The sequence below is a fragment of the Girardinichthys multiradiatus genome, chromosome 6 (genome assembly GCF_021462225.1).
Source record: "Girardinichthys multiradiatus isolate DD_20200921_A chromosome 6, DD_fGirMul_XY1, whole genome shotgun sequence".
NCBI lineage: Eukaryota > Metazoa > Chordata > Actinopteri > Cyprinodontiformes > Goodeidae > Girardinichthys > Girardinichthys multiradiatus.
In genome coordinates, this window is record NC_061799.1 from 44,868,834 (window position 1) to 44,885,176 (window position 16,343).

At 42.7% G+C, this 16,343-nt stretch overlaps 1 protein-coding gene across 2 annotated transcripts; it reads right to left on the reverse strand.

Moving 5' to 3' along the window:
- Positions 1–3,063: 3,063 nt before the first annotated feature.
- LOC124869730 (gastrula zinc finger protein XlCGF48.2-like) lies at positions 3,064–13,144 on the reverse strand. 2 transcript variants are annotated; one of them, XM_047367804.1, is made up of 2 exons: positions 12,799–13,144; positions 3,064–5,044 (listed from the first exon to the last, which is right to left on the reverse strand). In XM_047367804.1, exons 1-2 carry the CDS (start codon positions 12,983–12,985, stop codon positions 4,251–4,253), a joined length of 981 nt encoding a protein of 326 aa, XP_047223760.1. In that variant the 5' UTR covers positions 12,986–13,144; the 3' UTR covers positions 3,064–4,250. The 2 variants fall into 2 exon arrangements, 1 of the variants encoding a protein (XP_047223760.1); XR_007038650.1 differs by lacking the exon at positions 3,064–5,044 and adding an exon at positions 10,819–11,244 and having other exon boundaries at positions 12,799–12,928.
- Positions 13,145–16,343: the final 3,199 nt, after the last annotated feature.

Below are 16,343 nucleotides of genomic sequence, written 5' to 3' on the forward strand. Positions count from 1 at the left end.
ATGGTCGACGTTAGCAATAGCTTCGGAAACAACAGTGAAGCTTATTGGGGATTTTGGAGTATTTGTAGGTTTTCCAGAAGTCATACCTTTTTTGTTGTTCAAAGGTTCCCTGTCTTTGCGTTTCTTTCCTTGTTCGTTAAGCTTCATGTTTAACAAGTTGCTCCTTACTGTAGCTTTGTAGCTTCACTTAGCTTAGCAGTATTAGCTGTGTGTTCTGGTCAGCAGAGAGGGTAACAAAAATGAAAATGACAGAAGATGCGGTATTTTGAGAGAGTGTGCGGTTGTTAATAATCTAGAGTCAAAACTGGAAAGTAAGGGATAGAAATTCAAAGTGTTGCTTAGCAACAGAAGTTTACGTCTGCCTCGGTCACCATCTTGGCTTCCCCCCTAGTACAATGACTTGGTGCACAGATGAGTGAGTAAAAGAAGACGGCTTCATCAAAAATACGTAAAGTAGAAAATCACACATTTAAAGATAAATGGACAGAAGCATACTTGATCAGTAGTAAATAAAGATGAATGAAAATATTTTCGTCTCTTGATAAAATGTTCAGACCCCAAAGTGTTTGGATGATGGAGTGGACCTCCTGCTATTTTAGTGGGGGACCCCTGATGTAGAGTTTGGACACTGTTGTCCCTTTTTTTGCCTTTAGTATTTGTCTCGTGTAATTTGGGGGTGAGCTGCACTTCAACCATAGCAACTCTACCAGCAACCTTCCCTTCAACCTTTTTGCTAACCGACCAATTAAAGTTGCTTTATTGGAACAGAACAACTATGAGTACCGCGTTGGCACTTTAGCTTCAGTAGTTTGGAGTTTATTTTATATTTTGTTGCTAATTTACTAACTTTTGTGTTGAGTTACTAATTTGGTTTGAGGTGATTTTGTTTTGAGTCCGATCATATTGCTTAATAGGCAAACCCTAGACTACCTCTGGCATTGATGTTGGTTTAGTCTACCAGTAGACCTAATGGGTCCCGCTCTTTGTGCCACCATCCGGTGGTAAATTCCCCTGACGTTGTTTGGCAGGATCTGGCTGACAAAGCAGAAGGTTTCTTAGTTGTGTTGGTGCTGTGCTATAGGTTGTACTTTTGGAACAGAGCATTTTAACTTTTTTTGAGAGCATAAAACAAGTGGGAGCATATTAGGGCAGCAGTGGGCACATGGTGGAACCTGGCTGGAAACCTGGGGGCTGTGAATGAGCACCCATCATCCCGGGTGCTATGGCGGAGGAGCTACAAGAGCTCTGGCCAAGGCTCCAGCAGCTGGAAGCCGAGAAGTGCCGTCTGCTGGAGCGCTAGCCAGCACTAGCCGGTTCAAATATATGTGACGTTGCACAAGCTGGTCCGAGTGCACAGGGAGTTTCAGAAAACACTGGGATAACTAACCACATCATCTACCTGTCAAGGGAGTGAAAATGTACAATCTTCATGGCAGGAGGTTCGTGCCAGCAATGGAGTCCAGCATGGGCCCACAGACCTGGCTGCCTTTATTTGTGATCATCTTGAAAGTGAAGTGAGAGATGAGATTAAGTATAGACCAAAAGCTGAACGTGAAAATCCAGAAAAAGTTTTCATTGTTTGAAAGAACTTTATGGTTGCCAACAGTCATGTTTTATTACAGGAGGACTTATTTTCAAGGAGACAATTAGATGGTGAAACTTTACAGGAATACTGTCTCTCGCCATTTTGTTTAATGGAGAAAGTTGAAGCTAATTCTCCCCATGCCATTACTAATGCTGACATTTTACTTTGTGATCAGTTCCCCTCAAAATTTTAACTCTGACCTGCGTAGAGAATTTAAACGCCATGTCTGAGACAATCCTAGGTGTACTTTGTTAGATGGTGGAACTGAGACCATTACGTGGGAGCTTGAGGGTGGGGTAGAAAATAAAGATCATATTGTACCTTCATTGTACCGGCTTACAGTGCTGGTTTACCCCCGCCTCGGGTTGAGCCTCTCCCTAGTTCTACTGCTTCGCAACTTGCCACTCTAACTGCTATTGTACAGGAACAACAGGAACAGTTAAATCAGGTCACTCAAGTCCTTGCAGCTTTGCAGCAGCCATTTAGTGGCATTGGCCCCGTTTCAGGAAGCAGGGTTAACAAACTCTGAGTAGAAAGCACATTAGTAGACCTACTTCAGGAATTACTTAAAAAAATATATGATTAGATAGATAGATCACATGCAAGCTTAGACTCATGTAAAATATCGGGGTCATACAGACCCAGGCCACTTGGCTTCCACATTGCTGATTATGCGGCTGCATCACATTTACTCAAAATACAAAACTGAAATTAACTTTCTTGTCCACCACATTTGTATTGATTTGCATGAAGTTTTGCTTTTACTCATTAATTCAATTCTGTGGAATTATTCTTTTAATAGTCTTATGGGTCTGTGACCAGGGAACACCACGAAACTGTATAGCGGGGTTGCCAACAGTTTTTCAGATCGAAACCTACTTATAAATTTCCAAGTCGCAAATAAAATTTAACTAAACCTAAGCTATTTGTACCTGATAACATTAATAAATGTGTGTGATCAACATGAAGTGCAACAGTAACATTCCTGACATGATATGCAGTTGTCTTTGAGAGATTTTCTGCTGCACTTATGTCCTACAAAAAGCCGCCATTATAAAACAATGTGGAGTCATTATGTTTGAGAGATAAATCATTGACTGTGGCAAAAAACTGTAATGCTCGAAAATATATTCATCCAGAAAATGATAAGACATCTAATCACCCTGATCTGATCACCCTCTCCTGAAGGAGATTTCTGAAGAATATTTGTGCTCCAACGTCGCCTCCAGGAAAAGATCACATCATTTCTGACACGTTCGTCGTTCCAGGTCTCAGCTAAAAAGTAGACCAAACCCAGGGTTAGTTCAATAAAACCTGCTACCGAGCAGGGTTGGTTCACTGAGTTAGTCGCAGAGGTAACTTGACTCATGGTCATTTCCATTCTACATGGCAATCAGTCACAGGTTGAAAACGTTGATATCATGGCTGAATATAATAAATGTAAGAAGCAGTTTGATGAAAACCAAGGAGTTATTAGCTGCTAAATAAAGTTTGAGTTTATTGAACCAGATTTCAGCTCTCAAGAGTTCATTTCCATCTGCAATCCCCGACACAAAAACATATATTACACAAAAAAACAATAGAGCACATATAGAAGTCATAAAATTATACATTACCAGATAAAAGTCTAAATATAAAACCAAAAATAATAAAAATAACCCTAACCCAGGGCCCTGAGGGTCTGTTTGTGACGTGACTCCAGTAGTTTAATAGTCGTCTTATTTGTCTGCGACCAGCTTCCTAAACTGAAAGAGCTGAGAAAGAATCATTGCATTCATGTAGGTTTTGGCTCCTTCTCAGTTTCTTATAAATCTGAGACAAATGTTTTAATCCTTTTTTTGAAGCTGAGTTTTGATAATCAGATATTTATATCAGCATGTATTGTTTCTCCTCCCATAGCAGTTACACTGGGATAGATTTGTGCCTGGGTCTAGCTTCATGCCAGCTAGGATATTGCTGTTTATCTCTTTGATCCAGATTTTCCAGTTTCATTTCCAGCAGTGGTTCAGAGAAACATATCAGAATATTTCTTACGTCTGGGTTAAATATTTCTCTTAGTCCAGGGTTCAGTTGTATACCCACTCTTTAATATTAGCAGAAACAAAATGGTTGTAGTATTTCTACTTCTTGATGCAGTATTTGCTGCCAAAACATTGATTTGACAGTTAAATGTTGATCAGTTGGGGTGTATTATCCAAAAAGCAGAAGGTCCACTGTGGGGAAATTGCCTGCCATGCAGTGTCTTTGAGTTGATGGAACAAGCTGAAGGCAGAGACCCAATAGAAGTCTCCAGAGAAATGTGTTTTTGCTGAGGTTTCTCTTTGGTGCAAGCCTTTCTTTGTGTAAGAACATTTAGGATCCAGAATTGTTGCCAATAACAGAGAAAACGTGAAGAACTAAATAAAATATAGATAAAAATGTAAAACCTAAAAAAAAAAAAAAACCTGCCGACAGCATCTGTCCAAATTCTTTACCAACATTAAACAAAGTTGGTTTGGTTGATTATTTTCTGTTGGGTTAATATTTCTTGCCAATGACTCTGACACCGCCACATGGTTTGGGGCGACGTCTCCCTCACAGCAAAATCAAAGTTTGTCTTCATGCTGTCATTAGTTTGGAGTCTGGCTACCTACGACATGCCTGCCTAAAAAAACTGATACAATCTTCAACATTTAACCAGATTTGGCTTCTGGTCGATATGCGTTTTTTTATGAACATACAACCTACTGGCTGTGTTGAATTTATTTCCACATATTGAACAAGAAAAAGGTTTCTCACCTGTGTGTGATGCTGTGTGAGCCTTAAGGGAAATTTTGTGAGTGAATTTTTTCCCACACATTAGACAGGCATATGGTTTCTCTCCAGTGTGGGTTCTCTGGTGGGTTTTCAAATGAGGGATCTGAGTGAATCCCTTCCCACATATTTCACAAGTGAACAGCTTCTCCCCTGAGTGGGTCTTCATGTGAATATTCAAACAGCGAATGTCACTACAACCTCTGCCACATGTTTTACAATAAAAAGGCCACTCACCTGTGTGGATGCGAATGTGGCCGTTTAAATGATGTTTCTGAGAAAAGCTTTTTCCACATATTGTACAAACAAATGGCTTCAAGCCCAAGTGCACCCTGCGATGCCTCTGGGAGTTATATTTTGACTTAAAGGCTTTTCCACAAACATCACATTGTAACGACGAGTAATGAGAACCAAGTTCTGAAGTGTTCGGTTCTGTTTCAGGGAAATCCCTGTCCTGATGACTGGGAGTCTCTAGACATTGAACAGGTTCCTGCTTCAGTACCAGCTGCTCTCCATCCTGACTGCTGCAGGGTTCCTCTTGTTCCTCTTTAACCTGTGGAGCTTCTGGTTCCTCCTGGTCCATACTGGAGGTCCCCTCATGACTGCTGTGGAGCTTCTTGGTAGGATCTTCCACATCCTTACAGACATATAGCTGTGGGAGGTCTCCTAAGCAAAGAACGTACAAAACTCTTTAGGTTAATCTTATATTTAAGAAAACAACCAGAAAATATTTTAAAAAATGACCAGAGATGCACTGAGTAAATATCTTTATTTCTCTCCATTATTATTCATAACGGCATTAAAATAAATCCCCTGACCAAGAGGTTAGGGTCTACAAAAGGCATATAAGGATATGAAAATATGGTATCATGATTATTATGAGCAGAGAATGAGTGAAAGTCAAAAAGGTTAATTGCCTTAAGTAATACTGACTACTCCACTAATTTATTCTCCCAGTGACAACTGAGGGAGTGGTGGCTGTGGAAACAGCTGCTGCATGAGTCCGTAGGTATGTAGAGCTGCTGTAGACATTATGCGAGTTCCAGCTGCACCTGGGGTTTAATATTGGCTTTAGAAGGATCAGCAGAAGCTTATTCCCTCTTCCAATGGCTCGTTTTAGGCAGCTCCGCTCCACTCCACTCGGCAGAGTACCAGTTGTGTTTCCACTGACCCACTGATGGCTGGACCTATGGCTTGAGCCCCATGTTGAATTTTCATGTCGAACATTTATGCTCCGTGGATTCAGCGGGTCTTCCTCCCGTTTGATTTGAAGCAGGCAGTCTGATTACGGGCAGCTGCTCTCTGCCTGCTCCCTCCTCCTGCAGACACTGGTTCTGACATCAACCAAACACGCTGCCTCGTGGTGGCTTTGTTTTCTGTGTTTTGGGGGAAATGTTTGTGCGTCTGAACAGCTAATTTTATGTGTGATCAGCTGGTTTAGGATGTTGTTAAATACAGAGCCCCCTCCCTGCGTAGGGCTGGGTATCAATCAAAGATTTTCGATACCGGTACTAATACCAGCACCTTCACTTCGATATCTGTACCTGAACAATACTTTTTTCAATACCAGTTTTACAAAATAATTCTAACAAAAAGAAAATAACGTTACATATTAAAGTACAAATCTTGAGTTTTATTTTTAACTCATATTTTTTTCATTCCAAGCATTTTCTTAATAGGGATGGATACCTTTCACATTTGAACCGATACAGTACCGATTATCGGTACCTGGGAATCGATACCGGTACTCAACGGTACCAGTTTCTGGTAATTTTGTGTTTGTGTATGTGGTAATAAATGTTAATTCGTTTAATAATAAAATCTCAAAAACTTTCAATTTAACATATTTATTTCTTAATATATAAACTTTAATGAATATATCAGAACAACATCCATTTGTCTGTATTTTAACATCTCAGTTGTTTCAAACATTTCTTCAACATTAAAACCCTTAACTGACTACAGTGTAATGCACAAATTAAAACCCAGCCATGTTGCTGCAGACGAGTCACTAACGAATGCAGGCATTGTAGCCGTAGATCTGAGGCTGAAGAAAATTGTCTCTTGAGCCTTGACAAAAACCTTGTGCATGCTATATGCACACACACTCAGAAGAATATATAAATGTCTGGGCCCATGGTTTCCTCTGACTGCAACCTGTTTAAGCTGTCTACATATTTGACAGAACATTCGTATGGAGAAAAAAAACTCTCAAATGTTTATTTATCTTCTGTATTTATATACTCTTACTCGTCGTCTTCCGCTTCATCCGGGACCGGGTCGTGGGGGCAGCAGACTCAGTAGAGACACCCAGACGTCCCTCTCTCCAGATACCTCCTCCAGCGCAATCCCAAGGCGTTCCCACACCAGCCGAGAGACATAGTCCCTCCAGCGTGTCCTGGGCCGTCCCCCGGGCCTCCTCCCGGTGGGACCTGCCTGGACCACCTCCTCAGGAAGGTGTCCAGGTGAATATGGACTTTAATAAATTAAATATAGAACCCTTTAATAGTTCTGATTATGTTTTTAACGACCACTAGATTTCGGCATCTATAGAGGATAGTTTCTCCTGACATCATTTCCACCTTAGTTTATAAACACTATTGGTGTGTTATATCATCATTTCAGCCGCTTGTATCCAGGATCTCGTTCTTTCGGTCATGACCTGAAGTTCATGGCCATAGGTGAGGGTAGGAACATAGATCGACCGGTAAATCGAGAGCTTTGCTTTTCAGCTCAGCTCTCTCTTCACCACAACGGATCAGCACAGCTCAATCTCCCCTCACTCGTGAACAAGACCCCAAGGTACTTGAACTCCCCTTCAACCTGAAGAGGACAAGCCACCCTTTTCCGGTTGAGAACCATGGCCTCGGACTTGGAGGAGCTGATCTTTATCCCAACCGCTTCACACTAGGTTGCGAACCGCCCCAGCACATGCTGTAGGTCTTGGCTAGAGGGCGCCAGCAGGATCACGTCATCTGCAAAAAGAAGAGACGAAATCCACTTGTCCCCAAATCCGACCCCCTCCGGCCCTTGGCTGCGCCTAGAAATCATGTCTATAAAAGTTATGAACAGGACCGGTGACAAATGGCAGCCCTGCCGGAGTCCAACATGCACCAGGAACAGGTCCGATTTACTGCCGGAAATGCGGACCAAACTCCTGCTCCGCTTGTACAGAGACCGGATGGCCCCTAATAAAGGGCCCCCGACTCCATACTCCTGGAGCACTCCCCTATAGGAAACCATGAGGGACACAGTCGAATGCCTTCTTGAGGTCCACAAAACACACGTGGACCGGTTGGGTAAACTCCCATGAACCTCAAGTGCCCTGCAGAAGGAGAAGAGCTGGTCCAGTGTTCCATGGTCGGAACGAAAACCACACTGTTACTCCTGAAGCCGAGGTTCGACTATCGGCCGGACTCTCCTCTCCAATACCCTGGCGTAGGCCTTACCAGGGAAGCTGAGGAGTGTGATCCCCCTGTAGTTGGAACACACCCTCCACTCACCCTTCTTATGAAGGGGGACCACCACCCAAGTCTGCCAATCCAGAGGCACTGTCCCCGACCGCCAAGCAATGTTGAAGAGGCGTGTCAACCATGACAGCCCCATAACATCCAGAGGCTTGAGGTACTCAGGGCAGATCTCATCCACCCCCGAAGCCCTGCCACAGTGGAGCTTTTTAACCACCTCATGACTTCAGCATGGTTGATGAAAGAGTCTAACCCCGAGTCCCCAGCCTCTGTTTCCACCACGGAATGCGTGATGGCAGGATTGATGAGATCCTCGAAGTACTCCTTCCACCGCCCAATAATGTCCCCAGTGGAGGTCAGCAGCTCCCCACCCACACTGTAAACAGTGTTGGCGAAGCACTGCTTTCCCCTCCTGGGGCGACAGATGGTTTGCCAGAATCGCTTCGAGGCCAACAGGTAGTTCTTCTCCATGGCCTCAACAAACTCCTCTCAGGCCCAAGTTTTTGCATCTGCCACAGCCCGGGCCACGGCACGATTGGAATGCAGGTACCCGTCAGCCGCCTCAGGAGTCCCACAAGCCAACCACAGCCGATAGGACTCATTCTTCAGCTTGACAGAATCCCTTACAGCGGGTGTCCACCACCGAGTTCAGTCTGTCCGGCTTTCTCCCCTTACAGCGAATCCAACTCACCACCAGGTGGTGATCAGTGGACAGCTCAGCCACTCTCTTCACCCAAGTATCCAAAACATGCAGCCAAAGGTCTGACGACACGGCAACAAAGTCGATCATCGACCTCATAGGATGTCCTGGTGCCAAGTGCACTGATGAGGACCCATATGCTTGAACATGGTGTTCATTATGGACAATCCATGACTAGCACAGACGTCCAACAACGTAACACCACTCGGATTCAGATTGGAGAGGCCATTCCTCCCGATTACGCCTTTCCAGGTGTCACTGTCGTTTCCCACGTGGGCGTTGAAGTCACCCAAGCAGTCCCCGGGAGGGGCACTATCCAGCACCCCCGACAGGGATACCAAGAAGGCCAGGTACTCCCCACCACCGCCCGGCCCGTAGGCCAAAACGACAGTCAGATACCTGTCCCCAACCCAAAGGCGCAGGGATGCGACCCTCTCATCCACTGGGGTAAACCCCAACACAAGACGGCTGAGCTGGGGACACACACGCAAAGTCATCCCAGCCAGGAGATGGGTTCTAGAGCCCTTGCTGTGCGTGGAGTTGAGCCCGACTGTTTCTAGTCGATATCTCTTGACCTCCCGCACAAGCTCAGGCTCCTTCACCTCCAGCGAGGTGACATTCCACATCCCTAGAGTCAGGCTAAGCATCCGAAAATTGGGCCGCCGAGGTCTCCACCTATGTGCGCTGCTCAATCCTCTTTGCACCGGTCCCTTGTGGTTCCCTCTGCAGGTGGTGGGCGCACTGGGGGATGGCTTTGCGTCTCTTGTTCGGGCTTGGCCCGGCCGGGTCCCACAAAAAGCAACCCAGCCACCATGCGCTCTTCGACGAGTCCCGACCCCAGGCCTGGCTCCAGGGTGGGAACCCGGCTCCGCCGTATGGGGCAACATCACCTACTTCGATTTTGTGGTCCTCATGAAGGTGTCTTGAACCGCTCTTTGTCTGACCCGTCACCCAGAGCCTGTTTGCCATGGGAGACCCTACCAGGGGCATTTAAGCCCCAGACAACATAGCCTCTAGGATCATTCGAGCACTCAAACCCCTCCACCACATTAAGGTGGCGGTTCAAGGAGGGGGTATTTATATATTATGCCTATATTCATCTTTCTATCACATCTTTTATGTTTTTGTATCTTTCTTTTCTCTATCTATCTTGTATGTATTTAATTACCAAGCCAGTCTTATAGATTCAGGGGGACAATTTCCCCAAGCCAGGTGAAAAACTTTTATTCAGTGGTGACTGGAGTAGGAGAGTTTGCCCTGCTGCTGCTCACAGGAAAGGAAGTGCTGTCATAAAAACTAAATTTGGCGCCTTTGAAACTCTAGATATCCTTGCCTGCTTTCTAGGTTTTAGAGCATGTTTTTCTGTCCGCTGTCATGAGCTTGCGTTCACCTGCGTGCGAGCGCACGTAACTCAGTGTGTCAGCGTCAGCGTTGGTGATGCAGAGTAGTTTGGTTGGCGGGGCATGGCGTCCCCCTTGAATAGTGGTGGGGAAACGCTGCAGGTGCTTCCTCAGATTAGAAGTATTCCCGCTGCTGGCCTTGCACATTGCATCACAAACCTTACAGCCAGCATACTTTCCAGCGCTTTCTATCAGCCATGCTTGCTTTGTTGACGGTACCAGCGGATGCTGATGTCGTTACGCTCTTGGGGTTGCAATGCTGTGGAGTCTGGCATGGAAAATCGCCCACTCTTCCACTCCCTCAGTGTCACATTGATGCGTTAGGTACTGAAACATGGTACCGTTTGATTTTATGTGAAGCGGTACTCGGTAGTATCTTAGGGATTCGGTCAGTACCTAAAAAAGTACCGAATTCAGTACCCATCCCTATCCCCGCGTGTAATTCAGAAAGTGATGTGTCCTTTTTCTTTTCTTTCAGCCTTCAGGCCGGTTTAGGATGAATAAATAGTAAAATTATATTTGGGATTGACCCTCTCCGGCCATTGTGGTTCTGAATATCATTATAGTTGATCGTGACTTTATTAGCTTCTCTCTGCACTACCTCTTTTAAAACTGTGTCATTTCTCCTGGTCCGATGGCCAATCAGTGAACAGCAGTCTGGTGATCACATGTAGTCCAGACTCAGCCCCAGTCAAAGCAGGTACAGAGCTGGAAAAAACAGTAATGAAAACCCTCACAAAGCAAAAACGAGTGTAGTGGAGCCGGGTTAAGTGGAGCAAGTGGAAAAGGAACATTGAAATGCGCCACCTAGTTTGTAAATATTGTAGCACCACCAGGTGTTAATTAACCTCCACTGAGTAAAAAACTAAAGTATTTCAATTTTAACTAAATATTTATTTTTTATGGATAATTACCACCATATGTAATAAAAAATACACCAATACCAACAAAAGTATAATAAAATTGTTTAGCACAAAGTTATGAAAAGGAAGTCAGGGCTGTACAGTGTAACGTGCAAACGGCGCAGATATGCAACAGATTTGAAGGACAGGGGATCAGAGGCGGATCGTCGGCACGTCGCTTTCCTACTTGGTAGTTGTAGTCCGTTGTGATGACCAATCTTTACTCCAACAATGATGTTGTGCCTACATCTGAGACCAACTCCCACAGTTCCTGTTGATTAGTGCATACGCCTCAGAGAATCCAGACAACAGCGTAAGGAGTGGGAACAGGTTTACATGCACATCATCCAAGATGAAAAATCCACAACAGGCTGGTCAGCAAGTAGGAGCCATGCAGCTGGTGAGAGACATCAACGCTACTGAATTATTTGGAAAATAAGCAGAGTAATAAAACCAGGCTGAGTGTCTGACAGTACCAGCCAAATGGTGCTAATATAAATGGACAGATGGGCTATCTAACGCTTATCTAGACAGACAGATTAAAGATCCAAAGAATAATTCAGGAATTATAAAATTATCTAGCCATTTAGAAATGTTTGTTTGAGATGCTGAATGTCAGATTTATTACTTGTTCTTCTGCTTAATGATATGCATCTTATCCAAGGACTGCCCACTGCCTCACAGAGGCATCTTATGTTAAATGTTCACTAACTGTATTCCCCGTCAGTCTCTCTCTGTAACTGTTGGATGGGTGCGAGGACTTGTTATCACTCATGTAAAAACTCCGCTTTGTATCATGCTCTGGTATGCAGCTCTCCCTGTGTGTGTGAGATCACCGTTATCTATTTCCCATGAGAACCAGCCTCCTACCAGCCACACACACACACACACACACACACACACACACACACACACACACACACACACACACACACACTGTCTGAACTGTGCATATAAATAAAGAGATAGGGTGTCAAAACTTTGTAGTTGCACTGCAAAGTGGGCTACCCTTGTCACAAGTAAAACTGACTGTGTATCGTTCTTACCTCTGAGTTGACTAAATAATACCTAACAGTAACTCTCCTATCAACCTGGTGGATATCTGCTAGAACAGGTTCCTCAGCATCAACAACTGCTGAAGACCACATTTAAGGACAAGTCCTACCTGGAACTGTGCCAGACACCTCATCAATGAACCACATTGTCCAGAGTTGGAGATGTGTGGGCAGCGTACAATGTTCTCCAGCATTTTCCAGATCATGTGAAGCTTATTAATGAACAATATACTCCTTATAATTTAGAACCATCTGAACTTGACTGAAATACTTCTTGTGCTGGCCATCTCCTCTATTCAGTGTTAGGGGGATTCTCTTCATAAAACTGCATGAAGAAGCTTCATGAATCCACGACAGAAGACTGGATATAAAACAGAAAGCTGCACAAATGACCCCGGCCAGGTAGCAGCAAGATGGCTGCCCTCTCCTTGAAGCAGTGGTCAGTTGGAGGTGCAGCTGCCACACACACACACACACACACACACACACATCTATATATTACATACACTACTCTAACTCATACATGATGCACATATAATATGATACACACTGCACACATTTCACTATAAATACACACCAATAAAAGTTATTCTGTCTGCATTGTTGCTGACAAACTGAAAATGTTTCTAATTGTCATTATTGTTTATGTGCATTAATAATCTCAAGTCAGGCGCTTAAATGATCTACATCTGGTTTTCAGAGACTACGGTGGACTTTTTAAGCTTGTGCTGCAACATTTTAGCCTGTGTTACAAAACTATCAACCTCTGTAGCACCAAAGCTATGAGCTAAAAGAGGTTCATTTACAGCTTGATTAGCAGCTGTAGCTTCCAGCAACATCGACGCTGACGGATCTGGGTCTCCAGAGAACACATAAGAACCTTTATCCAGACCTACCAGAACCTGGTCTCTGCAGCTCCATACCGATTCTGTTGAGCTTTATTTGTGGCTTCCAGTTGATAACCATTATTTTGTGCTCTTCCTCGTAGCGGACGATGGTTTTCTCAACCTCTGAGAAGATTTCTTCAGCAGCAGCAGTTAGTCGCTCTCTGATAAACTCTCTCAGATGCTGAACTGAAGACATTGTTACTGAAACTACTGAAATATTCAGCTGAGATACGAAAACACAACCGTCTTCCAGCTGAGTCCAAACAAGCTGCTGCTGGAGCCTTTAGTTTTACTTCCGCTGGACGTCACACTGAGACAAAGCAGCTGATTGGTCCATTTACCGCCCCCTGCTGGACTGGAGTGGAACAGCAGCTTGGCAGCAGAACCAGACTATTCTCTGAATCAAACCAGAACTTTTCTAAACTGTCATTATTGGAGCAGATATTAACCAAGAATATTTTCGACAGTAAAAGTTATTTTCAGTTGTTTCAGAGTCTTCTGACCATCTTCATATGCGTTACATTCTAATAATCTAATGACCTTTAACTCTCCCTGTAGGTCTGGGTCATTTCTTTTACAACCGACGTTTCTATATCTGTCCTACTACTTTCTTTACCTGATGTGTTTTAGGCTATTTTACTAAAGAATTCCATTATTCACATTTATATTTTCTACTGAAGAAAATTTTATTTTAATGTGGAGTTTATTTGTTTCTTAACATTAACACAGAAAGCAGAGACAGTCAGCCAATCTGAGGACAGAAACACAGCTTAATGTTAACGGACTTAGGCTTATTCCCATCCCTCCCACTAACACTGGAACAACTGTACTGGGGCTGATGCTCCGTTGCTCTTTCTCCTTAGCCTCTTTTAGGCCCATCACTAACATCTATCCCTGCCTTGGCTCATTTAGTCATAACTCTACATATTTAATTACAATGTTTTCAGCCCTGACCGTAAAATCCATCTGAACTTTACAGAATTTTTCTGTAAAGTACAACAACAATTAAACAGCAGCAATAAATGTGCAGGAAAAAGCACCAAGGTGGTGATGTGCTGTTCAACATCTTGAGAAAGACTCCATTTTCTGAATCAGACCAGAACTTTTCTGAACCGTCATTATTGGAGCAGATATTAACCAAGAATAACAGTAAAAACAGTAAAAGTTATTTTTAAATAAAAAAAGAAAGTGGGGAAGGCAGCCAGGTCTCAGGGGATTCTTTTTCCCTCTCTCATCTAATGTCCAGTCCTGCAGGAATAAACGTGATTAACTTCAGCGTAGTATTTACTACAAAAAGGATTTCCAAGACAGCGGCGTCGAGGTCCTCAGTTAAACTCGGTCACAGATCTGTTCATTGACAGCTTCAGTGCTCCACTTCGGCTGGACAGACTGAAACACAAGGAGGAGCTAAATCATCTAAAACTTTTTGTTTTAGGTGATTTTAACCATGTCAGATGGTGGATTCATTGGCTACCTGTACATTTCAGGATCTGTTTTAAAGTTCTTTTATTTGATTTTAAATCTCTTAATGGACTGGATATGACATGCTCCTATATTGTCTTTTGCAGGGAGATGATTGTTTCATGTAAGCATGTTAAACTCTATCCGGACAGCAGGCCATTGGTCACCAAATCAGTCTTGCTTTTAAAGAAGGAATGATCCCTCATCCGCATTCAGCCAGGAACATTTTAAAACGTGACATTTTAAAAAGACAAAAAACAAAAGTACAAATCTGAATTGGAGAAGAAAATGGCCACAAACTGACTTGGTTCAGTTTGGGCCAGCATGAAAACAATTGCAGGCCTGCAGAAACTACACTATCCCACTCATGTCAGATGGTTTTAATCCTGACTCTGACCTGGATAATGCTTTTAATTCTTATATTTGTTCACAAAGTTTTGGCTTTATTTGTTACTGGACACCTTGAACGCATTCGCATCACATAATAATCCATCCCATAACAGTCAACATTTCTCTCTCTGTGGGACGTGACTCTGCCCCGCCAAACTGCTCAGTTTGGAGACTTTCTCTCATCAGTGGATTCCTTTCTTTATTGGGATGCTCACGTTTTCATTTTAGCAATGCTTATATGTCAATGAGACTGCAAGTTTGCATCTTTTATTGTCTGGTTAATTATTAAATATTGTGCTGTTGAGTTCTCTGCTCAAAGAAATCTGCTATGGTAATCATTGTTTGTTTTTTATATAATATTATTATCACCACATGCTGACTTGGACGCCATCTTAATTGCTTCTAATTTGATCGATTCTTGTTATTATTTTAAGTTAAGTTGTTATTTTATTATTTTGTTGCATTTAATGGTTCACTAATTTATATTTCTAGCTACTTTTTGGCGCATTTTTTGAGTCATTCATTTATTCTTAATTATTGGCAGAATTGGTCCTCCATAAATGAAGGTCTGACACAGTAAAACAGCAATGCAGCAAAATCCACAAGCGTTAAGTTACACTTATGAAAGGAAGGTGCAAATTCGTTGTTTTTGCAGCAGCTGTTGGGTAGAGGTTAGACTAGCTGGTTCTCCCTCTGCTAATTTTATACAGTATGCCGACACTGAACCTCATATCAGGTCCTGGCAAACCTATGAAAGGCTTAGTTCTGCATTTTTCTCTGGGAACGAAAGAAAACCTACTCACAGTTTTCTCCAACACCCCAACAGATCGATGGGTTCTGTCCCACACATCTTCCTTGGAAAAAAACTTTAAAAAGCAAATGGAAAAATGTGGGATATTTCCTTTCTGAAGGTAAGAAAGAAAATGACTGGACAGTGGTATCACAAAAACTCTAATCTCATGTTAGAAAAGGCCTTCTTCCAAAACTGTGGATCTATTTTCCACCACCAAACCATATAAAATTTTTAAGCATGCTTTTCCTTTAATATAAAAGAAGAAGAAGAACAAAAATAATAAGATAAATACTAAGATTTTATATAGTTAACATAAAGCAGTTTAGTTGTGAACTTTTGTTGAATTTTAAAACCAACCAGTTTAGGAGTTATTAATAATGATTAGATGTACTGTAGTTAAATGCAGATTGGTAATTTCTGGCCTCTGGAAGGAAAGTGATGGAGAAATAAATAAGAGACACTAAGCTACAGTCAACACAGGGAGGATGAGACAATGAGGACAATGAGACAAAAGACAGAGAAGAAAACAAGAAGAGTGAAAGAAGAAAATGTATATCAGTAATCACAAAACTCACAAACACACAAATAGAGCTTTACCTAATGTTTGGTGGTCAGTCAGCAGTGTTAGCAGGGTTTATGTTTTCTCATGATCACATGTAACACTAAGGTCATGTGTGCCAACAACGCATTGTTTTATTGTCTGCAGTTTTGTGTTAAGATTTGATGCACCTGTTCTGTTCTGAATGGACCATCTTCAACTCCACTGTAAGTACAGAAAATACAAGCTGTTATATTTATTATTGGGGCCTTTATACAGTACACTAAAAGCTTGTATTGTGCCCTCTTTATACTTTTTAACAGTTTAATTGTGGCAAAACTAAATATGTTTAGTGGTCTAGATCTCTAATCT